Below are 26,408 nucleotides of genomic sequence, written 5' to 3'. Positions count from 1 at the left end.
TTTCATCAAATGGCGGAAAGTCTTACTTTGTGACTTTCATCGATGACCACTCGAGAAAGGTGTGGGTTTACTTCTTGAGACACAAGTCAGAGGTGTTCGAGGCGTTCAAGAAGTGGAAGGCCATGGTGGAAAATGAAACTGGATTACGGATAAAGAAGTTGAGATCCGATAATGGTGGAGAATACGAAGATATGGCGTTCAAGAAATTTTGTTACCAGGATGGCATCAAGTTAGAAAGGACGTTGCCAGGGACACCACAACAAAATGGAGTTGCAGAACGCATGAACCAGACGTTGACAGAAAGAGCTAGGAGCATGAGGATACATGCAGGACTGCCAACACAATTTTGGGCAGAAGCTGTCAACACTGCGGCATATCTCGTTAACCATGGGCCATCTGTACCATTGGAGTACAGAATACCTGAGGAAGTTTGGAGCGGCAAAGAAATTAAACTTTCTCACTTGAAAGTATTTGGTTGTGTCGCATATGTACACATTAGTGATAATGCCAGGAGTAAGCTCGACTCCAAATCACTAAAATGTACTTTCATTGGATATGGTGGAGATGAGTTCGGGTACCGTTTTTGGGATGACAAAAACAGGAAGGTCATTCGAAGCAGGAATGTCATATTCAATGAAAATGTGATGTACAAGGACAGGAATGCAGTGCAGTCCACCGACACAACAAGTGACGATCCAACATACGTTGATCCAGATGATACTGCAGAGTGCAGTACATCAAAGCAAACAGATGAAGGTTTGCAGACGGAGGAGCCCAACTCTGAGGCTGATCCACCACAGTCTCCAGTTCCAGCTCCAACTCCTATACCCAGGAGGTCATCTCGACCTCATGTTCCAAACAGGAAATACATGAATCAAATGTTACTGACCGATGCTGGTGAACCTGAATTCTATGAAGAAGCATGTCAAGTCGGAGATTCTGTCAAGTGGGAGCTTGCAATGAAAGAAGAGATAAAATCTCTTATCTCTAATATGACGTGGGAACTAGTTGAGTTGCCCAAAGGAAAGAAAGCTCTACACAACAAATGGGTGTACAGAATCAAAGAAGAGCATGATGGTTCAAAGCGATATAAGGCAAGATTGGTAGTCAAAGATTTCCAACAGGAAGAAGGAATTGACTACACAGATATCTTTGCTCCGGTTGTAAAGTTGACAACAATCCGGTCGGTCCTGAGTATTGTCGCAACGGAGGACTTGCATCTAGAGCAGTTAGATGTGAAAACTGTTTTCCTCAATGGTGACTTAGAGGAGGAAATATACATGCAACAACCAGATGGATTCTCTGTCAAAGGAAAGGAGAAGCTGGTGTGCAAGTTGAAAAAGAGCCTGTATGGCTTGAAGCAAGCTCCGAAGCAATGGTACAAGAAGTTTGATGGATTCATGCAGAAAAATGGCTACATGAAGTGCAATGCTGACCATTGTTGTTACTTCAAGAGGTTCGAGTCCAGCTATATCATCTTGCTACTTTATGTTGATGACATGTTAGTAGCCGGCTCAGACTTGAACGAAATCAAGAAGTTGAAAAGACAGCTTTCAGCGGAGTTCGAGATGAAGGACTTAGGAGAAGCAAAGCAAATTCTCGGGATGAGAATTTACAGAGACAAGCAAAAAGGTGTTTTGCAGTTGTCTCAGGCCAACTACGTCAATCGAATCTTGCAAAGATTCAACATGAGCAGTGCTAAGCCGGTTAGCTCAGCATTAGCTAACCATTTCCGCCTATCCAAAGAGCACTCTCCAAAGACTAAGGAGGAAAGAGACTTCATGGCTAAAATTCCTTACGCCTCAGCCATTGGAAGTCTGATGTATGCCATGGTCTGTACTAGACCAGATATCGCTCATGCAGTGGGAGTTGTGAGCAGATTTATGGCAAATCCAGGAAAGCAGCATTGGGAAGCAGTAAAGTGGATATTGAGATATCTACGTGGATCTACTGATAGATGCTTGTGTTTTCGACGAGGTGATGTAGCACTACAAGGTTTTGTAGATGCAGATTTTGCCGGTGAGGTAGATCGCAGGAGAAGCACTACCGGTTATGTCTTTACTGTTAGCACGACTGCTGTTAGTTGGATCTCGCAGATACAAAAGATTGTTGCTTTATCCACTACAGAAGCAGAGTACGTGGCAATCACCGAGGCTAGCAAAGAAATGATCTGGTTACAAGGGTTGTTGGCAGAATTGGGTTTTGATCAGACGAAGAATGTCTTGCACAGCGATAGTCAGAGTGCGATACATCTGGCAAAGAATTCAGCATTTCATTCTAGAACAAAGCATATTGGACTTCGTTATCATTTCATCAGATCTCTGTTGGAGGATGAGGTGTTAATACTTGAAAAGATCCAAGGAGCTCAAAATCCAGCCGACATGCTTACAAAGGCAGTAACCATTGATAAATTGAAGTTGTGCTCAGCTTCAATTGGTTTGCTAGAATGACAAAGACAGAAAGGCTGTTGCGTTGATCGAGGTGTGAAAACAGATTGAAATCAGTCTTCAAGTGGGAGATTGTTAGTAAAAAAATGGAAGTAGGCTGCCACCAACCTTCTTCACCAACCACCTCCACCATTTGCCACCTACCACCATCTGCCACCTACCACCTCTCATCCCCTATAAAATCCTTCCTCGCAGCAGCATCACAACACACCAAATACAACTATCAAACAAAGCTTTCAGCTAAGAAAGATAGAGAGAGAAATAGAGAGAGAAAATTCTTGTGAGAGAAAACTTCAGTGTGGAAGTTATACACGAGTGATAAAAGTGAGTTGAGAGATAGCCTCTGCGTAGGCATAAACAAAATACAGTGTGGTATTTTTGTTGTACTCCTCCTTTTGAGATTCTCTAATATATTGGTGTGGGTCCGTGGACGTAGGCAGTTTGGCCGAACCACGTTAAAAATATCGGTGTCATTTTTTCTTCTCGTTTCATATCGGTCGATATCCACAATATTGAGTCACACTTGATCCCGGGCGGAATTAGTTGCGTCTAATTTCCTAACAAATTGAACCAAACCCTCTGGGCGTTTAGTTCCCAACTTTAATTTCGCATAAGATTTTAGAGAAGGCAAATTTATTACGAATCAAAAAGTTTAGACGATATTACTAAAACCTTTTAAAATTGGGTTTAATTTTCAACAAGTTTGAAAAAATTGGGATTTAATGAGCAATAGAGCCTATCATGATCGAGACTAAGCAAATAGAATTTTCTCCAGAATAAATTAAAGAAAATGATCAAATTGGTGACGCTATCCATGTCTGTCCTATTCTGATAATTGGCCATTAAATCACCCAATTTTTTAACACAAACACCTAATCTTGTATTCTTTCTTTCTTCCCACACTGCACTAGCTCATACAAGTACATATATTCTGGCAATGTTTACAAACCTTTCATATCTTAAGCATAAGAGGTTGAAATTTTGAGAAAGCTCCTCAAATGAGTGAACCACCAAAATATGCGTACCCCTATCCTGCTCAAGGTAATTAATTAAATTTTTTGAATTTCCTTCAAATGTTATACTTTCTGAATTCATTACTTTACATAGGAAGTTCAATTTATTTCGAAATAAAAGCTAATAATAGTAATTAATTGTTTGGTTTGTTGATTAAATGAAGGTCCATATCAAGGGCCTCCAGTGATGGCACCTCCTCAGTATTATGCTGCACCTCCGCCCCGCACAGGACCTTCTTTTCTAGAGGGATGGTACACACACACTCTCTCTCTCTTATTTTAAAATAGTAATTTATTATGATGATGTTGTGACAGTCTTGCTGCCCTGTGTTGCTGTTTCCTGGTTGATGAGTGTTGCTGCGACCCCTCCATCATTTTCATCTGTTAGAACCTCCTTGTAAATATTTTAGATTATTTGTATTTTGGTTTGACTCCGAATTTACAAGCCCATATCCAGAACAGATGGTGTACAATAAGAGATACAATTAATGTGGTATAATCAAAACTAAATTAATTAATCTATCGAAAGATATATAGCGGTTACCGATTTCTCATGAATACAACAACAATAACAATAATTAATCTATGTTAATATAAAAAGATATTTTCCTTTAAAACAAGAGACTTCTTTAGAAATTTAATTTGTTCGTTTAATTTTTTATATACTTTTTGCGTCTCATGAAATTAATCAATTTTTTTGGGGAATCCTAAGATATAGCTCACTTTCTTTAATTTAAATTGTTTTAAAACTTTCTTCTACTAAAATAATTTTATTTAATGTCTGTAAAATAATATATAGTGCAATAAACAAGGACAAAACAGAACAACTATATACTCCATCATTGTTATGACACATGATTACATAAAGCGAATTTATTATGTGTAATTGTATCAATCTAAATAAATACTTAAATTAGTATAATTTCATAGTATATAATTTATACAATTTTTCTAATAAAATTTTTGATGTAAAAAATCTAAAATATAGAGAGATTAAATAGAGAATTCAGATAAATAAATGAAAAAATATGGGGTTGCCATGTATAGACTAGATGGTTGAATTATACTATTTTCATATTATTTATAATATTTTTACATAGGTTTTTCAGTCGGTGATGACCACTAAAAAATTGATTTGATATTTAATAAATTTTAAAATATATAAATTAAAAATGCACAAAATGAGATTTTAAGAGATGATCTAGGAGATGTCACGTAGTACCTCAAATAAAAGAGATAGCTTGAATCACTAATCGTATTATATAGTATTTGATATGGTGATATCATAATTTACACATAAAATATCTTGAATAAATGCACAGATATGTTTAATGCAATAATTTATTCATAAAATTATTAAAATATAATATAGAATCAAGAAGACATAAATTAATTAAGAATTTAGAAAAAAGAAACATAATATAAAATAAAAAGGCATAAGAAAAAGAATGAAAAATAGTTAAATAGCAAAAACACCTTCAACGTTTACATTAAATAGGCCCCGAACGTTCATAAATTTGGGCAAATATGATCCTATTGTTGATAGTTGTTAAACAACGTGACTTATTTGCCTTAATTTTGTGAACGTTAAGATATATTTACCCTGATTTGTACACGTTAGAGGCCTAGTTGCACAAAATATACCATTAGGGGTCTATTTGTTTTTTGTTATAAACGTTAGAGGTGTATTTGCTACTAACACTTGAAAATATATATTACTCCCTCCATCCATAAAAGAACTTTTTAAAAATGAGTGACTTTTAAGAAAAAAAGTTATTGAATATATTTAGAGTGGAGAAAAAGTTGTTGAGTGTATTGAAAGTGGTGAAAATGTGTTTAACTATAGTCCAAAAAATATATAGGACGTTTTTTTGTGGACGTCTCAAAAAGGAAAAGTAGAAAGTTTTTTTTATGGACGAAGGTAATATATATTAATAGAAATTGGCTGATGTATATTCCACTTTCAATTTTTGACTTCGAATAAAATATGGAATATTGTGTAAATAGGTTTTTTAACATTTACAATTTTTTTGACTGGACCCTTTCTGTAATAATTTTTATTTGTGTTGATTTAATTGAGATTTTTCTCTCTTATTGATATTTTTTTACAAAGAATATCAATGGTAGTGCTTTGTTGTCCCATGATAATTCAAACTTGTTGATTCAGTTGAGTTCTCATATTGTAGATGACGTGATACTCGTGGTGCAATTGAGTATTTATTTGAATTAGGTCCATTTTTATTTGTAAATCTTAGGAGTATATAAACAAGATATTCGTCCCACATATTATGGGTGGCGCATTTGAAGAGCGCCAATTTCTCTATGCAAACAAGAAGTAGGTTTGTTTAGGCAATGTTGATCTGCAGCAAGTCGAGTGCTGAAACAATATTTGGCAAATGAAACCTCATCACTTTATTCATCACAGACACATGTGAGAGATCAGCAACAATCACACAAACAGATTTCAATCTCTGAAGACAACAGCATTAAATATGAAGACCACAGCGGACAAACAAACACACACAGAGTAACGCGGTAATCATCTCTTGATCCATGCCTCCATCGCTCATATTCCCTAATTTGCTTCCACACTTACCCCGCATCCACCACATTTCGTCGACTCACCACCACTAACACCGCAGTTAGCCATCACACTTTCAGATTCGCCATTGCTAGTACCACAGCCACCGCTAACCGTGCTGACACCGCAATTAGCCATCATATTTCCAGATTCACCACCTCTAACACCACAACTGCTGCTAATAGTGATAACACCGCAATTAGCCATCATGCTTTCAGATTTAGCACCACTACTAACACCACAGTTAGCCATCATGCTTCCAGTTTCACCAGTGCTAACACCGCAACCACCACTAATAGCGCTTACACCGCAGTTAGCCATCACACTTTTAGATCCAGCGTCACCACTAACACCGCAGTTAGCCATCATGTTTTCAGATTCACCACTACTAACACCACAGCCACCGCTAACAGAGCTCACACCGCAGTTTGCCATCACACTTTCAGATTTAGCACCACCACTAACACCGCAGTTCGCCATCATGCTTTCAGATTTAGCACCACCACTTACACCGCAGTTAGCCATCATGCTTTCAGATTTAACACCACCACTTACACCGCAATTAGCCTTCATGCTTTCAGATTTAGCACCACCACTTACACCGTAGTTAGCCATCATGTTTTCAGATTTAGCACCACCACTTACACCGCAATTAGCCATCATGCTTCCAGATTCACCACTATTAACACCACAGCCACCGCTAACAGAGCTAACACCGCAGTTAGCCGTCGCGCTTTCAAATTTAGCACCACCACTAACGCCACAATTAGCCATCATGATTCCACAAGCACCACTGCTAACACCGCAGTTGCCACTAGCACCACCCCACAGTTAGCCATCATTTTTCCAGATACACCATTACCAACACCACAGCTAGCGCTAACACCGCAGTTAGCCATCGTGTTCTCAGATTTACCGCTACTAACTCCGCAGGCACCGCTAACACTGCTAACACCACAGTTAGCCATCTTGTTTCCAGATTTACCACCATTGACTCCACAGCCACCGCTAACGCCACTAACACCACAATTCGCCATCATGCTTCTAGATTTACCACCACTAACTCCACAACCACCACTTACGCCACTGACACCACAGTTAGCCATCATGTTTCCACATCCACCACTAACACGGCAATTTGCCATCATGCTTCCACAGCTACCACAACCACTGCTAACACCGGTAACACCACAATTAGCCATCATGCTTCCACAACCACCACTTTTTGCCATGTTTCCACACCCTTCATTAATTGCTGCATTAACACCCACAGCCTTTCTCAGAGGAGCCTGATTGATCTTCCTCAATATGTTACCAAGTATAAATGTAACTATGAGGCCAGGTAAAATGAACCATTCTTCTTTGACCTAAAATCCCAAAAATAACAACAGAGTGATGAGTGATAGTGTACTTAACTTGACATCACTGAGTTTTTTGTTACTTAATTACAGTACCTTGACAGTGCCAGACTTCATGTCAAGTAATGCCACTGCTGTTCCATAAGGCTCTTCAGCAGAGAATTTTACAGCTGTAAATAGGTGAGGTTCATGTTGACTGTGTTCAGTACGCCTAGATTCGTAATCCAGCCTTCCACCACGAAAAAATCTTACCTGTATAATGACAGACACAATGAACATCAAAGATACATAAAGAAACAATGCCTAAGCCCTCTGGGCTCTGGCTTTATAAGAAGCTGAATTTCAGTCAATGATTAACTTAAACTAATACGCATTTCTTCTATATGAGATTTTCAGTTGTAGCAAAAGTAGATTCAGGTCGTGCCAGATATAATACTCTCATCCTATGTGAAGCAAAGATTCAATAGGAACATTAATTTGGCTATTTAATTTCCATGTCAGACATGGTTTCCCATATCATATAAAAATGGCCAAAATGATAAACAGCTTAAAGGAAGCAACTGGATTAAAAACCATCTCAAGATAATGATTCTGGAATAACCTATAAAAATAGATGATTCATGCTCTATCATAGTTAAAAGTAAAGCTCAATATGTGCTGTCCAAACTTTCTCCTTTTCATTCTTTTGGAGCTTTTCTGCATAAGAAAATATAATTAAGATAAAAAATGGAGGATACTTACAGTATGAGGACCAGTCAGCTCAAAGAGGTGTCCGTCATCATTGTTTGCATTTGGAAGCTTAACGGACCATGGAGAATTTACCATAGACCATTTGGACCCTGCAAACTCAGCCAGAGTACTTGTTTTGCCCGAAGCCATGATTCCAACCACTACTCTTCTTCTACATTCTTTCTTGCCTCTTGACTTCTGTAGCTCTCTGGCATTAGAAGATCAAAAAGTATATTTTCAGCAAAGCATCTCACGTGGATATTATCCATAAGGAGAAAAGACCGTTCTTAAAAAGCTAAGCAAACTGCTTCAGTTAGAGCATTTAAATGCATATAGACTTTGCAAATCTTTAGAATTTGCAGCTCATTTAAAAGAAAAGGCAATTCTTAGATACCTCATATGTAGGTTCAGCACCATCTTCCCATCCTGATCAACTATGCGCGTCAAATTTCTAGAAAATTGGACCTTGCCTGGTATTGGCTGCTGAGAGCGAACCATATTAAGTGTATATGGTGCTGGGGTAGGTATGGTAACTGAGATGGCCACTCGCAAACCAATGGGCTTGGACGCCGTGGTGTTTGAACTAGGAATCAAATCCAACCATTTTTCCACTGTAAGATCAGAGTCAGGCAACAGGAAGTCTTCCAGAGATATGGAAGTTGTGCCCATTGACACAGAAGGTGAGGACATGAGTTCGAAAAGCATGCTCCCAGTAGGCTGACACTGGAAGGTCGCCACTTGTTTCTCACCAGATCCCTGTACAACTTTAAGGGTTCTCTTGGCATTGAACATCTTATCTGGTTGCGATTTACTGAAGGACACAAAGAGACTTCCATTGTGTCCCTCTGGCAGGTTCCTTACGCCTACGAACTCCAACATGACCTAAAACATTCACCAAACATATCACTATTAATCCTGCATAATGGAGAAATGATGGTATAGAGTGCTTAAGCATCATTTGTAAAGAATTAAGAGTATACATTGGAGTGTAAGTACCTCAAAAACTTCCATCACAGGAAGTGCTATTTTTGGGCTCTCATCACAACTTGGCACCTTCTTCGTGACACTGCCGGAGTAAGGAGTAAGTCTGACCGGTGAAGGTGCACTACCCTTGTACATTGCTCCAGCCCTCCAATACCTACGGCCAAACAGGTCCTCGAATGTCCTGTTCGTCCCGGTGAACCCAACATCCAGTTTCTGACCTTTTGTTCTGTCAGAATCAGTGTCATCATGTTCTAAAATCCTTCCCATTAGTTTGAGAAGATCTTCACCATAAGAAGCTGGATGTAGCTGATGAGTGTGCCAGATAAGGTCAATGTCGTAAGTGGGAACAACGAAGCTCTTTATGCCTTGCTCCTTGTTTCTCTTGATTAGGTGAAGAAATCCTCTGTACCTTGCCACAGCTCCTTCAATATAGCGACTGTCATTCATATGGAGTTGGGAGACCTACAATATAAAACGAGAGGAAATACAGGAAACAATTAAAATTTGTGAATCAAGTAAAAAGACAATCAGTCAAAATGACATTATAATTATTGTGCTTGCCTGATGAAAGAAAGGAGTTTGTCTTTGAACAGCTGAGACCAAATCATACTTAGTGAACTTCTCTTCCACTACTCCTTGACCAGAGATATTCTCTTGCTGAAGTTCCAAATCTAGTTCAAATGGCTCTCCTGGGAATAATGTTTTCCACACGTCCTCAGTTTGCTTTTTCGAAGTTCCTTCCACAGAAGAAATAACATTCTTGTTGTCAATAATTCTGCCATAGAATTCCTCACAGTCTTTCTTGTATCTAATCTGGAAGATTAGGTCAGAATTAAATATATCAATCTTCTGCTAACACAATATATAGCTGAAACCAACAATAAAGTACAGAGTAAGAAAGCATACTGGATTAAGCCTGTGAGAGTGCCAAATCCATTCACAATCCAAAGGGACAACCAATGAACCTTCAAAAAGTGGCGATTCAGAATGCTTCGCCAGCAATGGAAGCCAATAAACTTTGTACCTAGTCGTAAAATAAGATTATTCATTATCTCCGTCAAGGTTATACAGCAAAAGATGTAACGATGAAGATCCTTGTGATGATGGATACAACTTATCATCATCCTGACTTTATACTGGGAAATGCTGATCCATTGACAATAATAAAAAGTATGAAGTATTGTTAGCATTTCAACTTTTCCTATTCTAAAAGTGTTAGATGTTCGCAGTAGCATTTTTTTTAGCATACTCTTCAGATTATCAGGAACATCGCAAACATAATCTACGATGAATTCTACTGAACTACTCAATCATCAATTAATTAAGCATGATAACGGATCCATGCGCACTAACTGTTTGAATGAAAGCGCAATTGCGATCAGGTGCTTGCCTGTAAATGGCCCTATCTAGACCGGGGCCGGCATAGAGCCAACGGTTCCGATCAACAGCCGCGAGAAACTTGAGCTGCTTTTTTGCCGCGGAAACAAGGTCGACATTGATCGCAATGCTATGTGCTGCTTCCCATTCCAACTTCTGCTGCTTCTCCATTCTCAACAGCTTTCAACTACTGAAACAATCGCACTCTCGTAAAAACATGATCTTCGTCCCTCATTTAAGCCAGTTAAGATTAATGCACGATCTCAAATTCGATAATTTAGTTAAGTTTCGGTTAACAAAAGCTCATCACAAAATTATCTCGAACTGACTTTGAGCTAAGCAACAATTTATAAGCGTAACATTAGATTTTCACAGTAACGATGATCGGAAAATAAGGATAATTATCAAGAGAAAAAATGGAAAGCTTTGATCGTGAAAAGCGACAGAAACTTCACCGGAAAAACGAAGGAAATTTTACTGCAACTTTCTCCTTCACGATTATAGTAGTGGATATTCGGATGAACAATAATCGCTGAAATGTTCGGTATTTATAGTATTTTGCATGAGTACGAGCTCGGGTGTACCAGTAGAAGGACGAAAGTACCCTCTTACATAACGTAAAATACCTACTCTACCCCTTGTTTGTTAATTTTCACGTGGTCTTGGAGTTTGGATTTGGGTTTCCCAAGATTTTAACAGACTAATGTCATTTGGCAACTGAGAGTATTTTTTTATCCAGAGATAATACAATATTGAGGTATAAATTTATTATTTAAAGTGAAAATTATTATATTTATTTGTTTTTTATAAGGTGGTATAGAATTATATCATTTATAAATTATACATTTTCCAAAGAAAAAAATATCCAAAAATTTATACTACCTATCCAAATTTTTATTAGAATTAATGGACTCAATTAGCCCCTTCTTGTATAAGAAAAGGAAAAAGTGTTCACACAAATAAAAATATGGAAAAACTAGTCTATTTTAATGTAAATGTACAATTATACCCTTAATACAGTTACACAATTTTTTTTCCGCAAAAGTGCATAATAATGTAAATGTGTATAATTGCGAAAAAGTGTGTAACAGTATAAAATACATTGTCACACACTTTTTCAAAAATCATGTAATAATCGCAAAAATCGTATAATAGTGTATTTTAGACTGTTACACACTTTTCACAAAAGTGTGTAATAACGTAAAAATGTGTAATTGCGAAAAAGTGTGTAACAGTGTATTTTACACTATTACACATTTTTTCGCTTCTAAAAAGTGTGTAATAGCGTATTTTACACTGTACCACATTAAAGGGATATTTTAATCAGAAATGCTATTATTTTTATATTTTTATTTGTATGGCTAGAATTTTCTATGACTAAAAGGTTTTGACTACATTAGGGTGCTGCCTCTCTTTATTATATTATTAAAATAAATGAGATATATAAAGCAATAAATGAGGCTTGTTCATTTCTTAATTATACCTCAAAGCAAATACACCTTTATTGTTTATTAGAATATTCCTCGAAAAGGAAAGATATTGCTTATTGGAGTATTATCACTACAAAAAAAAAGAGATTACCGACGGCATTCTGCCGTCGGTAATAAAGAACGGTCGCCGGTGAAATATGCTACCGGCGGCGGCGCCGGCGCCGTCGGCAACTTGCCGCCGCTAATCGGCTCGTCGGTAACGCCATTACCGACGGCGATCGGCCGCTGCCGGCAATTAACGGCGGCAAAGCCGTCGGCATTTCCGCCGTTGAACGGCGGAGAATTGCCGGAACATTATTGACGGCATTTACCGTTGCTAATTAGCGGCGGCGTTATCGCCGTCGGTAATGTCCACCGGACGGCGGTGGCGCATTGCCGGAGTTGGCCATGATATTAGCGAGGGCAAATGCCGTCGCTAATTACCGACGACATTTTGCCGTCGGTAATATTTTTAAATTTATTTTTTTATTTTATTTATTTATTTATTTATTTTATTGTATATCCACAATTTATTTTCGTATTTATACAGTATTGCATAATTTAGACGAACTTTCCAGTCGGTCACCCAACTTCCCAGTGGGTCACCCATCTTGTTTGTGCTCTGTGTCAAGCACGCTTAAATTTGAAATTCTTTTTGAATGGTCACCGCTACAGAACAATCGTATTATTGATATATCTACACCTATTAATTCATTTAAATGTTATATACTCACTCATATATTTATAATCTTTGAATATGTGGAGATAATACCTGAAAGATGTTGTTAATTACTGATCGAGTTCGTTTCCGTCCTTATTTTTATCGTCGGTAAAATATTTAATTATTAATTAAATATTATTTTTTAATTTTTTTAATTTTTTTTAAACATTAATACACCAAAAGTGTTTTAATTTGGTTATTGTAATGTGATTTGAATTTTTTTTGTTTACGTTAAATGCAATCATCATCATCATTGCCATAAATATATAAAACATATATAGTTTTAATAAAACACTTGAAATATATAGTTCAATAAAACATAAATTTGAAAATAAAGTGCAAATGTAATTTTGTTTGAAAACATAAATATGAAAGTCTAGCATCATCATCATCATCAGGGAAAGACCTAAGCATCATCATCATCATCAGGGGATGGAGCTCGCTGACCACTATATATCCTCATAAACTGCTCCATTTGAGCAAAGCGCTCCTGCATGGCTTGCCGTTCTGCTTGCTCTGCAGCTAATCGTGCCTCTATTGCAGCCCTCTCTGCTTCCCGCTCCTGTTCCTGCTGCTGCAGGCGCTCCTCCAGCGTGGAGATCCGTGTCTCATAAAGCTGCTGAGACACCGCAGAAGTGCTCGTACTGCGGATAGATCCCCTACTAGCCTGGCTCTGCCCGGCACTCCCGACGCCGTAGATCCGTGACCTGTCCGGATGTACCACATCCAAATACACCTCATCTAGCCGGTGCTCTCGTCCTGTGGCAGCGGCAAGCCGATGAACCTCGTGCTAATTCATACATAACAATGCATAATTGTTAGAAAATAAATACATTCGCTAAATATTTGAATAAACTTAAACACTTACGTCAATTCTTGCATATCTCTCCGACGTATAACTAACAAACATAACAAATTTATTTTCAAATTCAACCAAAATGTGCATTTACATTATTCATAATCATCACTACTATCATCATCACTATCGTCAGATGTCAACGGGGGATCCTCGTCTTCTGGTTCATCGGCATCTTCAATCTCAACGATTCCACCGAGGGGATGAAGAAGAAGTGGTTGTTCAATGCCTACATTTGTGTGAGCAAATTCTCCTTATATCGTGATTGGTCACATAACATACAACTATGTAGCTCACTAGTTTCCCCCCAATACAACATGCAGTTATTAACACAGCAATCAATCTTCTCTACTGGCAAACCCAAACCACGCAGATTTCTTTTCGTACTATAGAAGTCTTCTGGACAGTTGTTACCCTACGGTAAAGCAGCTTTCATCATCGAAGACATCTGATTGTAAGTCCTCTCTGACATGTGGCTTTCAGCCTTTATGCTCATGAATTGAGTCATCCAACTTAATTGTGTGTACGTGTCACATCCTGCGTACAATGGAGTATCCGCTGCATCCAACATGTTATAAATCTGTTGAGCGTCATTATTGGGCGGCTGCTCCAGATTTGGAGGATCTTGGTAATTGCTAGGTCCAGCATGGTCATGTACCATCCTTTCGTAGTTATTGTATGATCCAGCATCCTCATCCATTATAACATGTTCTGTCAGCATATACAACGGTGCTTCCCCGTGAGAAACCCAATTTGTGTAATTCAGGACAAATCCACGTCTACTAACATGTTTTCTGACCGTAGGTACATCTAAATACGTTTGATTCTTGCACTTCTTACACGGGCACCTAATGTTACCTTCCCCATCTGTGTACGCCGTTTGATTTCTCGCCCACTCAAGGAAACTCTCAAGCCCCGTTTCAAATGCAGTACGATCATTGTATCTCGCGTACATCCACATACGATTATCACTCATTCTTGCAAATTCTAATTGAAAAAAATAAATAAAATATAATAAATTACTTCAAATCTAACAAAATTTCGACAGCATAACCTCACTATCCTAACTACCGAGTGATCGACTCAACAACTAAATCTACCCGCCCCGCCTCCCAGTTGTAAACTAAGCAATAAAGAATACAAAAATCAAATTAAAAATAATTATTTGTTGGGAGAAGATCCTTAAGAAATAATCAATTTCTATCCCAAAGGGAGAAGATCCTTAAGAAATTGATTAAATCTATCCCACAATACATAATAACATAACATTTCATAAACACATAGCACATAACATTTAATTTAACAAATTAAATTATCCAACATATATAAATTATTCTAACAAACAACTTAAACTAATTACACATTTCATTATATATAAATAAACAACTTAAACTAATTGATTAAATTAATCATGCTTAATATAATTTAAAATTAATCATGCTTCATATATAAGTTATTTATAAACTAAGCCAATTAAAAATTAATTAACTAGATCTAACAAATAAATCTATTTAATTAACATAAATACATAAATAATTAAATAAATAAATAAGAGAAACGTAAGGTGGTGGTTTCCGGCAGGGTGTCGTGAAGAAGGCGGCGAAACGAGGTCGTCGAACTACAAGGAAGAATATAAGTGAAAATTAAATATAATTATATATATATAATTAAAATGAGATATATAGATCTAGAGAGAGAGAGTTACCTAGGCACGGCGGCGGCGGGTGGCAACCGGAGAAGGAGAAGCAGCAGCAGGGGGAGCGAGAGGGGGGAGGGGGGGTCTGTGCGGCGCAAACTGAAAAAATAAGGGCTCTGCGTGCCCTATTATTAATTCATTACCGACGGCAATTGCCGTCGCTAATTAGCGACGGTAAAACGCCGTCGGTAATTGTATAAAATTAAACATATAATGCGTATAATAAAATTACCGGCGGCGTCGCCGTCGCTAATTAACGGCGGCGATTTTGCCATCGGTACTTGGCCGGTGATTGCGAAAGGACGGGTCGCCTGAAATGTCGCCGCCGTGCCATCGGTAATTACCGGCGGCAAAATCGTCGTCGGTAATTGTCATCGCTATTTACGCGTTTTTTTGTAGTGTATATAGTTCGTAAACAATATTATATACCTCCACGCATGCCTTTCAACTCATAGTGGACTGGTATTTTATCCTTTTGAAATCAAAAGAATCAAGACTTTATTCTCAGAAAAGAAAAAAGAAACAAGACTTGTTTGATTACTTTGCTTTCTTATTCTTTTTTCTATTCTTTTTACTAATTCAGTAGTTAGTAAGATTTTGATTTAAAAGAAGGGTTAATTGCATCAAAATACATGACTTTTTTTCAAAATTTGGTTTTTTGACAAACTTTTTAATTGTAGCAAAAATTTTAGCTACATTTCAATTTATTGCAATGTCCGTCCCGCGTATATTTCCGGCCAAATCCATGCTGAGGTGGACCTTCGTAAAGCTTAATTAGGTGGCATGTCGTGCCGGGTAATGAAACATTGTCGTCTCAAATCCATTGCAATAAATTGAAACGTAGCTAAAATAAATTGGCCGGAAATGAATGGATTTGGCCGAAAATATACGCAGGACGGACATTGCAATAAATTGAAACGTAGCTAAAATTTTTGCTACAATTAAAAAGTTTGTCAAAAACCCAAATTTTGGGAAAATGTCAGGTATTTTGATGCAATTAATCCTTAAAAGAAAGACTCAAGATGTTACGAACTTGCAACATTATACCGTTTTAATTTTCAAATGTATATTGGTTTCATTTCAATTGATTATACCGTTTTAATTTTCAAATGTATATTGGTTTCATTTCAATTGGTGTTAAATATGATACTCACGTTCTCACGAAAAATATAATTCTCACAACAACCAATTCCATTTTAAAGAATTTGGAAAAGTCTATTGTACATATTAACATTATTTCGTAGCAAACATATCGCGATATTAATTGCACAAGGTAGAACTTGCATCTTCATTTTAATAACTAAAAACTCGTAGAATAATTGTGACATCTTAGGCAAAAAAAAAAGACAAAGAAACAAACCTTTTTCTAGGACCTAGTACGCCCGCTTGAGCGATATATAAACGACACTACAAAAAAACGTGAAATTATCGGCCAGATTTATCGGCGGCCCACTGACGGCGGAGAAGGCTACCCGTTCTTTTAAAACACCGTCGAGAACACTGGCGGCTTGAAGCCGTCGGTAAGTATAATATTAATTAAATCATTTACGTGCTTGACTTATGGCACAACTAAGATGGGTGACCGACTGGAAAGTTCGTCTAACGTATGCAATACTGTATTAATACAAAAATACTTGTAGGGTATAAATAAATAAAAAGATAATTATCGGCGGCTACCACCGTCGATGACATCCGGCAATAGCACCACCGCTGTCCGGTCAACATTACCGACAGCGGGATCGCCGCCGCTAATCACCGGCGACCGACGTCGCCGGTAAATCTCCGGCCAAGGATCGCCGTTCGGCGGTGACTTTCAACGACTGCGCCGTTGCCGTTATTTACTGACAATCGTCTTTTGCCGCCAGTATACGAGTCACCGAGGCGCCGCCGGTGACCTTATTTCCAGCGGTATCGGCGTGATTACCGGCGGCAATTGCCGCCGATAAATTCGAATTTTTTTGTAGTGCAACAATATATTTTATTATTTTTAAATTTTTATGAATTAGATTAATTGACAATAAAAAATAATTTATGTTAATTAAAATATTGGTATTTGATTTGAATAGTGTAAATAATAATATGAGTCTCATTTTGAAAAGTAAAACATAACATTTGGCCACCCATCTAAAAAACACATATTTTGGTCATTTTTTACGTTTTAAGATTGTTTTGCCCTAAATTATGGCAGATCAGATTCGGGTTTGGGCGCAAGTTAGACACACTTTGCACTATTAGTGCCAAAAGTACCAACATAAAAAAAAAAAAAAAAAAGTAAATTGGTACTTTTGGCACAAATGGCAATATTAGTGCCAAAAGTATCATTCGATGATTGAACCTAAATGAGGAATCTAAACTCTAAATGGAAAATGTAACCCTAAATTGGGAATGTAAACCCTGGATGGAGAATGTAAATCCTAAATGGAGAACTTAAACCCTAAGGGTGCGTTCACTTTGATGGATGGGAAAATGAGAGATAACAAAAATTTATGCCTTTAAATGTCTCATTTCTTTGCCCACATTTTACACACACAAAAATTTCACCATTTTCCTCCCTTATTTCACTTCAAGGAGGATAATATTATCCATCCATGCAAGATGGTGAACTTCTCTTTTGTGTAAAATGTGGGAAAAGAAATGAGACATTTAAAGGCATAAATTTTTGTAATCCCTCATTTTCTCATCCATCAAAGTGAACGCACCCTAAGAGTAAGTGTTCAAAATGGTCATATAACTACACTCATCTATATAAGATAAGATAGTGTATCAGCACAAGTATATATATATGACATTATTGACACTAGCATGATCGCTAATATCATTCGTGCATGACACTATTAACACTAATAGTGCCAAGTGTGCCAATTTATTTGATTTTTTTTCCTGTTGGTACTTTTGGCACTAAGTGCACCTAAACCTGCGCGCAAACCCGAATTCGGTCCACCCTAATTAAGGGTAAAACAATCCTAAAACGTAAAAATTGTCAGATTTTGTGTTTTTTAAATTAGTGGCCAAAATTTGTGTTTCCTTTTTCAAAATGGCCACGCGGATGTATTGTTTCAAATATATTTATACACAAAACATAACTAAAAAATAAATAAATCTATATAATATTTTAAGCTAAGTAAATAAATATATCTATAACCGGCGTATTATCGGCCGGGGATCCTTCTATGACAGACGTCGATGAGGCCGGCTCGTTTCTTCCCTCCCTTTTGGTTTCTTTGTTTCCTTTTGTTTTCTCTTGTGTTGTGAAGCCGGGATTTTCTAGGGGCAATGGTACGGCCGAAGCTTCTGAGATTCTCCCATTTCAGCTTCTAAACACTTTTTCTTTTTTAGACGAGTACTCTTTTTCCTCTTGCTGAGGTTTTAACGAGGCTCGACCCTTAGTCTGCTCTCTGTGCTTTCAAGGGTTTAGGTTTTTTCTTTTCTTTTTTAATAAAATTCTATTTTAATAAAATAAATATATCTATAACTAAAAAATGTTTATAGGAGAGGGAGTATAATTTAAAAATATTTAAATTTAAAATAATTATAATCAAACAATCATGTAAAAAATTTTGAAAAGAAAAAATTGGCATCTACTTATTTTATAACCAACAAATGAAAATAAAATGAAAAAAGAATATGATGTTCAACATTAAAAATAAATGAGTGGAAATAAAAATCTATTTTGATACTTTAAACGATCATAACTTATTTATTTTTTATAATTTTTATATTAAATTAAAGATTTTCTCGTACTCCCTCCGTCCCAGCTTAAATGTCCTGTTTCTTTTCGGCACGGAGATTAAGAAATGTGTATAAAGTAGATAAAGTGGGTTGATGGAAATTATTTAAATATTAAGTATAGAGAGAGAGTGTATTGTCAAAAAAGGAAACATGACATTTCAAGTGGGACAACCCAAAAAGGAAAGCAGGACATTTCAGCTGGGACAGAGGGAGTAATATTTAATTTAACATTCATGTAAAATATTTTTTTCTGATTCCCACTGTCGGTTGCAATTTCTCCATATTCCTTCCATGAGCTATTGAAAGAGCTAGCCTACCACAAATTGCTTACTGGTAAAATGGACTCATGTCTTTTTCAATTAGCTGCGTTTGTTTTTCCGCAATAAGAAAGAAACAACATCTTTGTCAAAAAAAAAAAAGAAAGAAACAACATCCAAATCTCATCATTAAAGAAAAATTAAGTGGTCCACACTCCACAAAGTGCGGAGACCAACTCATTGATTTTTATTTTCTTTTGTCACTTATAAAAATATTAATGCGATGGAGTGTAAATATTCGCCCTAAACAGAAGTAAACTTTAGAATATTGTTTGTGCATTGAATTAATTTAAAACAATGCCCTACACCTACCAATTGTTGCCTTTCACTTCCAACGTGCTTATTAAAATGTATATTTACTCTTAGGGTGTTTACTTTCAATGTAAAATTTTCATTAGAAATAATGATGAATATGAAATATTTTATCATATATATATTAAAAATATTTTTTTTATCATATGCTGCATTTATCCTATATACTTGTTTACTTTGTTGAAAATAGATGGATAAATTATTAAATGAGTGGATGAAATGTTGAAAAATATTTTCACACCACTATCCAAAGATAATATTATCCACTATTAAAGAGAAAATGAGTGAAAATGAGTTGTCCGATAAAATACTTCATCATATCTAAAGAAAATTTTCTATCATAAGAAACATGTGAAAATGGTCAAAAAAGATAAAATTAAGTATACGCATTCTCTTATTTTCAAGTTATAAACACAAAATCGCAAAGCTTGATTAGAAAGAAGCCCCTGTACATTTTTCGAAAGAGTTTCAAAATTGCAAATCAAGATTATTTATAATTTTGAATTCAAGTTCTAAAGTTAAAATCACAGCTAGTTAGCTAGAGATAATCTTGATTGTGAATTCGAGTTCTAAATCTATAATTCACAATTCGAAATAATCTTGATTATGAGTTATGCGATTTTAACATATATTCACGGCTGACCAATATTATTATTAAATTGAGATTTTATATAAAAAATAAAAAGGAAAAAAATTGTAGCCAAAAGCCTTTGAAAGTACAAGACAGCAAACTAAGGGCCCCAACCTCGAAAACGAGAGCTCGTGAATCAATAGCAATCAACAAAAGATGTATGGCAACCCCATACGACATCCTAATTAAAACAAAAATACATCATGCCATATGATAGATAATAATCCAACCGCAAAAAACACCTACCAATAAAGAGAATCAACTGTGGGTTGTGTGTCATCCAACTCCACTTCATCCAACCATCGGCGATTAGCGATATTATTCACGATTGATCAATATAAAGAATAAGAAAAATTGAATCTTGATTTTTATATACCTGTTATAATTAAATTTTCAATGAATCTAAAATTAAAACTCAACCTTATAATAAGAAATAAATATAAATTAAAATAAAATATCATAATATAATTTTATTTTAATTATTAAATAATGCTACATACTAATAAAAAAATATGAAATTCGGAGGGGTCATGGGCCCATGGCCCCCTAAACCCATTGTGATGTGAAATTCGGAGGGGTCATGGGTCATGGGCCCAGTGCCCACTGCCTGCGCACTATCATCTTTTTGTAGACTTAACAATTAAAAAGAAAAAAGAAAAAAAAAAAAAGTGAGGTCATAAATTACAATATCCTTCCATTAATTTGACTTCTCATTTGTATTCAACAATCTAAAACCCATCAGTGCCATCACACATTATACAAAACTGTTGGGTTTTTTCAGAAATGGTAAATGAGAATGCTCGATCGAATGCATGCTCCAACATTCGCACGGATCCCGCATTGAGCCAGAGAAGTCAAATCAAACACACATGGTACTGTCCATCTCGTCGGTATCAAATTCTGTTAGGACAAGGATTAAGACGATTGGTGCTAATGATTTCATTCGTGACAATTACTCTCAGACCTGACTCATATATGCAAATAACGTTTGGAACGAAAACACAATTTCGTTCTAAACAGCAAAGAGTGCGCAGTTGGAGAAGAATTTGTTTCATTCGGTGCCAGGCTGCGCAAGATTGGGTGAGGAACTTCAGTCTCCGCTGTCCATGCACGACGCCCTACTCGAGTTCAAGAAAGTGAAGGAAAATGATGAAAAATTATAACGATTATTGATTATTCGGTGGACACTCAATTGAATTTATATATCTTGTGATTATTAATATTTCAAAATTATTTAAGTTTTCCATTTCACTATTTTTTTGAATATATATATAATGTTCTTTAATAATAATAATAGTGTATCTATTTTTGTTGATCTCATTAAAAAATTATTTTATTTTAATAATATTTAAATAATAATAGATTAGAATCTAGAAACAAATAATTCACGTGGACTCAACTAATCAAAATAGAGAAAAATAGTGATTCTTATTATGTAGTTAATTTTTCTAAAGTTAATGAAATTAAAACTTAATTAGAGAAGATTTATACATAGGTTGCAACATAAAGTTTTAAAAAGGGTTAATTGCATCAAAATACACGAACTATAGTCACTTTTCCATTCTGTACACGAGTTTTGAAATTTACATTTTTAATCATGAACTTTGCATGTCTTCCAATTTTTCCATAAAATTGAACTCCGGCAGTCGGAAAGATGACGTGCCTTTAAACATGCCATGCGTATGTAACATGTGTTGATACTGGTTGTCAAAACACTATGTTTTGTTGTAGGACGACGTCGTTTAGGGTACTATCTCGAATTAAAGCCTCAATTTAGGGCATTAGAGATAACATCATCACTTGCACAATCTCGGAATCAAGCTGGCGTTGGCTGCGTGGACCGTTGGCGGAGGTTCCGGGATGAGGTGGTGCAACTTATCTGCACCTCGTGGTCCTTTTTCGATTAGGTAATCTAGATCGCCTCTGGCTTCCGCGAACACTACTGAGACCGAATCGCCACTGGTGCAATTCAGGCAAATTAGGGCTTGAAGATGAAGGATGTAAGAAGTTTCCGGCGAAAGTAGAGAAGTAGTTGAGGGCTTGGGAGAGAGAGCGTTTGACATCGGGAATGATTGTGTTGATGAAGTGATCAGTAGAACATGGAAATCCGTAGAAAAGGAGGCGGCGGACTTGGAGGAAGTTGAGCCAGAGCATATCGAAAAAGGTAAACGGCAACGAAAAATCCGCCACAACAGCTGGTGGTGCGATCCGGCAGTGCTTGAGCCTTGAAAATGTTATATATATCAGAACCTTGAATTTAATTTTTAATCTTTGCCATCTCTAAAGCCTCAATTTAGCGTCACTTCTATATCAGAACCTTAGAAATTGCGAAATGGGGATGAAAATGAAGAACAATTTCACATTTAAACCTAATTTTTGTTAATTGGAGCAAAACGACGTCGTTTATCAATTCTAAAAACAACGTCGTATACTTAGTCGGACAACGGTTTAAATGGCACACTTCCAACTGCCACATAGGCTCCACATCATCATCAAATTTTAAGAAAAAATCGGAACAAATGCAAAGTTCATGATTTAAAATGTAAGTTTCAAAGCTCGTATGCAGAATGGAAAAGTGATTAAAATTCGTGTATTTTCATGTAATTAACCCTTTTAAAAATTCAAATTATAATCAATTCTTCTTTTCCGAGAAGAGATTATAATCAATTGTTCTAAAAAGAAAAAAATTACAAAATACATCACGAATTAATATTCATTTTGCAATATCGATCTCACTTTTAAACCTTATTAACTAAATTTTGCAATTGAAGCTTTTTCAATTTTTTTGACGGTTGAAAAGATGACGCAAATACCACCACTGATTAAGATCCAATAAAGAAGAAGTAAATAATGTTATTTAGTGTGAAATTAAGGACAAAAAACTGAAAATATTAGAATATTATATGTTTTAATTTTAAAGTAAAAATTTTCAATTACAAAAAGTATACGAATTTATTTTTTATTTGCAAAGGATTAAATTGAGGTCGAAGTTTGCAAGAATATGCAATATATATAATTATAAGTTCGTGATTTATTTTAAAATTAACCATTCTAATGTCCCATTAATTTGTTCATAATGTTTTTTAAAATAAAATATTTTTATTACCTAATGCATGTTTTTTTTTTTATCAGAACAATGATCTTAACGGGTATTTAAACAAGATTCTATATCTTGTGATTATAGAATTTTAAAATTATCCATATTTATCTCACGAATTTTTTTGAATCTATATATGTTTGTATTTTATTTTATTAAATTTATTTTTTAATTTAATTATATTAAATTAATAGTTTTAAATTATTTCATTTATATTGTGTGATGTATCGTGATAATCCATGTACGATTTTTAATAAAAGCAAATGAAATTTGTATAAAAATAAATAATACATTACAAATGAGGCTTTCAATGCGCGCAAAACACACTTTTAATAACAAAAAATGATATTTTTTTTAAATGCAAATGATACTTCACAAATTATATTTTTTTTGTAAAACAAATGATACTATTTTTTTTTATAAATGTTGGGAAATGAAAGATATATCCAACCCTTATGTTTTGATGATACCAAAACTCAAGACTTTTTCTAGCTAGATGTTATCTTTCTGGATTTAAATGTTGTAGTCCCTTCAAGTAGCTAGATCAAGACTGATGCTTCCAAGACTGAAGATGACAACTCAACTGAAGAATCCTCGAGTCATTACAAGCAGTTCAACTGAAGACAAGTGCAGTCACACTAAAGACTCTTGACGGACTGAAGCAAGAAAGGATGTCTTCCAGCCACGCAGACAGAGTCCAAGACACGCAACATTTAATGCTCGAAGTCAATGCATTGATTGCAAAGGACAGAGTTCCCCTTATGTATAAAAGTCTGCAACATCTCCTTGAGATGACACGAGAACCTTCTCTCCACTCATCAAAAGGAGAATGAAGATAAAAGAACCTGAGCTGACTTGGACTACATCTCACAACGGTAGGATTTGAAGATGGGATCTCCACCAACGGATCTATTCTTTAGAACTGCCAATAAATAGCTCAAAAGGATACCCCAAGAAAAGAGGGAGATGAAGATGAGACAGAAAAATCCGATTCAATCATCAATGCAAAAGCTTCATCGAATGATCAGTTCGAGCTTAACCTCCACAAGCATTGAATCGAAGAAGAGAGTAAACAGAGACTACATAATCAGCGTAGCTGATTACAAGAACTCTCTTAGAATCTCTAGGCAATCAATAGATATATCTTTAGCCTAATTGATGATTACTTGAGAGTATGTTCTCAGTAATCCTAGTTGGTTATTTACATAACTTTTTATTGAGAGAAGAGTGATTGTAATAGAGTTCGAGACTAAGACCGAACTAAGTGGTTGTTTAGTACCAAGAAACTAAACAGATTGGTTCCTTGACACCCGGTAAGCCAAGTGTGGTTGTTTAGTACTAGGCAAACTAAACAGTTCGGTTACCTTGGCAACCCGTAAGCCAAGAGAGAGTTCAGACCAAGGGTTCTGTCTCCAAAGACCTTAGCGAGACACTGGTTGGACACGAGTGTGTCAGGGCGTGCTAAGTGTCAGAGAAAAATCCAATTCAGAGTGGATTGGTGGGTTTGTTGTGCACCTTGAAGCAGTGTTTGTCAGACTAATCATCTGACCGTGGAGTAGGAAAGTTGTTTTCGAACCACGTAAAAATCCTTATGTTCTTTATCTGCTTTCAGTTTCTCTTCATATGTGTTAAAATTATTTTCAACCGAACTGGATTAACTGAAAAGTGTAACTAAGGATTTTATGAGTGACAAACCTCTTCTAAAGGCTATTCGCACTAAGTTTAAATTCCGCTGCTGAGTTATTAATCCAACTGACGACTCAACTGATAGTCAGTGAGATCAACAGCTCTACTCTATTTTACAAACTATAGACTGAAGCCTTTCATGAATATCAGTTAAGCCCAGTGCTCAACTGATGTCAAATTACTGAAGTCTCTTCAGTATCGGTCTATAACTTATTTCCAACTGAAATTTGGTTAAGTTTGTTTTGATTTGCGAAAAATAGCCCACATGTGTATTCCCCCCCCCCTCTCATACACATGTCCAGTCAACTCTCTGGGACCCCAACAATAAAAATAATGATACATTACCAATTATAATTTTAATGCATCCAAATGACACTTTTAATAACAAAAAATGATACTTTGTTCGATTAACGGAGGATGAAAAGAGCAAAAAGTAGGAGGGAGGGGATGGCCGAACCCAGTGCGGACGAGGATTTGACCCAACCCTATGTCTCTCCCTGAATGAAAAGTTTGTCAAAATTAAATAGAAAGCTTAAAAAAAAAACACACACACACACACACACACATATATATATATATAGAGAGATAGAAAGGTTCAACAGAAAATGCTAAATATTTAAAGAATAGAGAATGCGTTAAAACAAAAATGAACGGATCTACAATTTTGACGAACAAATCAATGCACCGTATGAACAAACATTTTGATCTGGGTTCGAATTCTGAAGGGGGCGAGATTTTCACTATTTTTACTAAATACGTCTGTTCGTTAGTAATGTTGATCTGTTCGTAAAATGTATAGATTTGTTCAGAACAAAATATATAATAATTCTCTGTTGAATTTGACCCTACATATATATATATATATATATATATATATATATATATAGGGTTGGGTTCCGGTGGATCCCTATGCTTATAATAGATCCGTAGATCCAAATCTAGACCACACATTTATGACATGTGGCACATCAAGATGGTGACACGTGGCAAGGCATTTCAAGGCAAAATCTGGAGAGGGGTAAAATTGGAATGTAATTTTCGAAATTCAGAAAAAAAAAAAAAAAATTAGATTTTCTCAAAATAGGTATATTTTAGATGCATAAAGTTTCATACGAGAATGCATGAACTTTCATATAAAAATGCATAAAGTTTCATATAAATATGCATAAGATTTCACCTCACCCCAACCCCACCCCCCACACCCCAGAACCCCACCCCACCCCAGAACCCCACCCCCACCCACCCCCTACCCCCCCCACCCCCCACCCACCACCCCCCCAAAAAAAAAAAATTTTTTTTTATTTTTTTAAAAACTGATTTTCTGACCACTGACCCACCCCCCACCCACCCCCTACCAAATTTTTTTTTTTATTTTTTTATTTTCTCAAAAACTGATTTTCTGACC

General features: G+C 36.0%; 2 protein-coding genes and 1 long non-coding RNA gene across 4 annotated transcripts; 1 reads left to right on the top strand and 2 right to left on the bottom strand.

Annotated features, from left to right (window-relative positions):
* Positions 1-3,207: 3,207 nt before the first annotated feature.
* Positions 3,208-3,978, top strand: LOC131001770 (uncharacterized). Its single transcript, XR_009094026.1, has 3 exons — positions 3,208-3,488; positions 3,625-3,712; positions 3,776-3,978. It is a non-coding gene; the product is annotated as an uncharacterized LOC131001770 (long non-coding RNA).
* A 1,827-nt stretch (positions 3,979-5,805) lies between these two features.
* LOC130998177 (uncharacterized) lies at positions 5,806-6,815 on the bottom strand. The gene is made up of 2 exons (XM_057923609.1): positions 6,057-6,815; positions 5,806-5,931 (listed from the first exon to the last, which is right to left on the bottom strand). Exons 1-2 carry the CDS (start codon positions 6,813-6,815, stop codon positions 5,806-5,808), a joined length of 885 nt encoding a protein of 294 aa, XP_057779592.1.
* LOC131001769 (glycine-rich domain-containing protein 1-like) lies at positions 6,810-11,122 on the bottom strand. Of its 2 annotated transcripts, none has more exons than XM_057928337.1 (9): positions 10,945-11,122; positions 10,503-10,679; positions 10,019-10,136; positions 9,674-9,925; positions 9,125-9,574; positions 8,523-9,010; positions 8,141-8,336; positions 7,496-7,651; positions 6,810-7,408 (listed from the first exon to the last, which is right to left on the bottom strand). In XM_057928337.1, the coding sequence occupies exons 2-9, from the start codon at positions 10,658-10,660 to the stop codon at positions 6,815-6,817; spliced, it is 2,412 nt and encodes an 803-aa protein (XP_057784320.1). In that variant the 5' UTR covers positions 10,661-10,679; positions 10,945-11,122; the 3' UTR covers positions 6,810-6,814. The 2 variants fall into 2 exon arrangements, with proteins under 2 accessions (XP_057784320.1, XP_057784321.1); XM_057928338.1 differs by having other exon boundaries at positions 10,503-10,676.
* Positions 11,123-26,408: the final 15,286 nt, after the last annotated feature.

This window comes from Salvia miltiorrhiza, chromosome 8, assembly GCF_028751815.1.
Source record: "Salvia miltiorrhiza cultivar Shanhuang (shh) chromosome 8, IMPLAD_Smil_shh, whole genome shotgun sequence".
Taxonomy (NCBI): domain Eukaryota; kingdom Viridiplantae; phylum Streptophyta; class Magnoliopsida; order Lamiales; family Lamiaceae; genus Salvia; species Salvia miltiorrhiza.
The sequence above is the reverse complement of the archived record's forward strand: the minus strand, read 5'-3'. Positions and strand labels throughout refer to the sequence as shown.

Bases quoted from the DNA above. Each gene is read 5' to 3' on its own strand.
- LOC130998177 (XM_057923609.1), bottom strand. From the start codon at position 6,815: ATGGCTAATTGTGGCGTTAGTGGTGGTGCTAAATTTGAAAGCGCGACG. The intron at 5,932-6,056 runs GTAAGTGTGGAA...TGTTGTCTTCAG, and splicing joins CGAAATGTGGTGGATGCGGG to AGATTGAAATCTGTTTGTGT.
- LOC131001769 (XM_057928337.1), bottom strand. From the start codon at position 10,660: ATGGAGAAGCAGCAGAAGTTGGAATGGGAAGCAGCACATAGCATTGCG. The intron at 9,926-10,018 runs GTATGCTTTCTT...CTAATCTTCCAG, and splicing joins ACTCTCACAGGCTTAATCCA to ATTAGATACAAGAAAGACTG. The intron at 9,575-9,673 runs GCAAGCACAATA...TTTATATTGTAG, and splicing joins AAACTCCTTTCTTTCATCAG to GTCTCCCAACTCCATATGAA.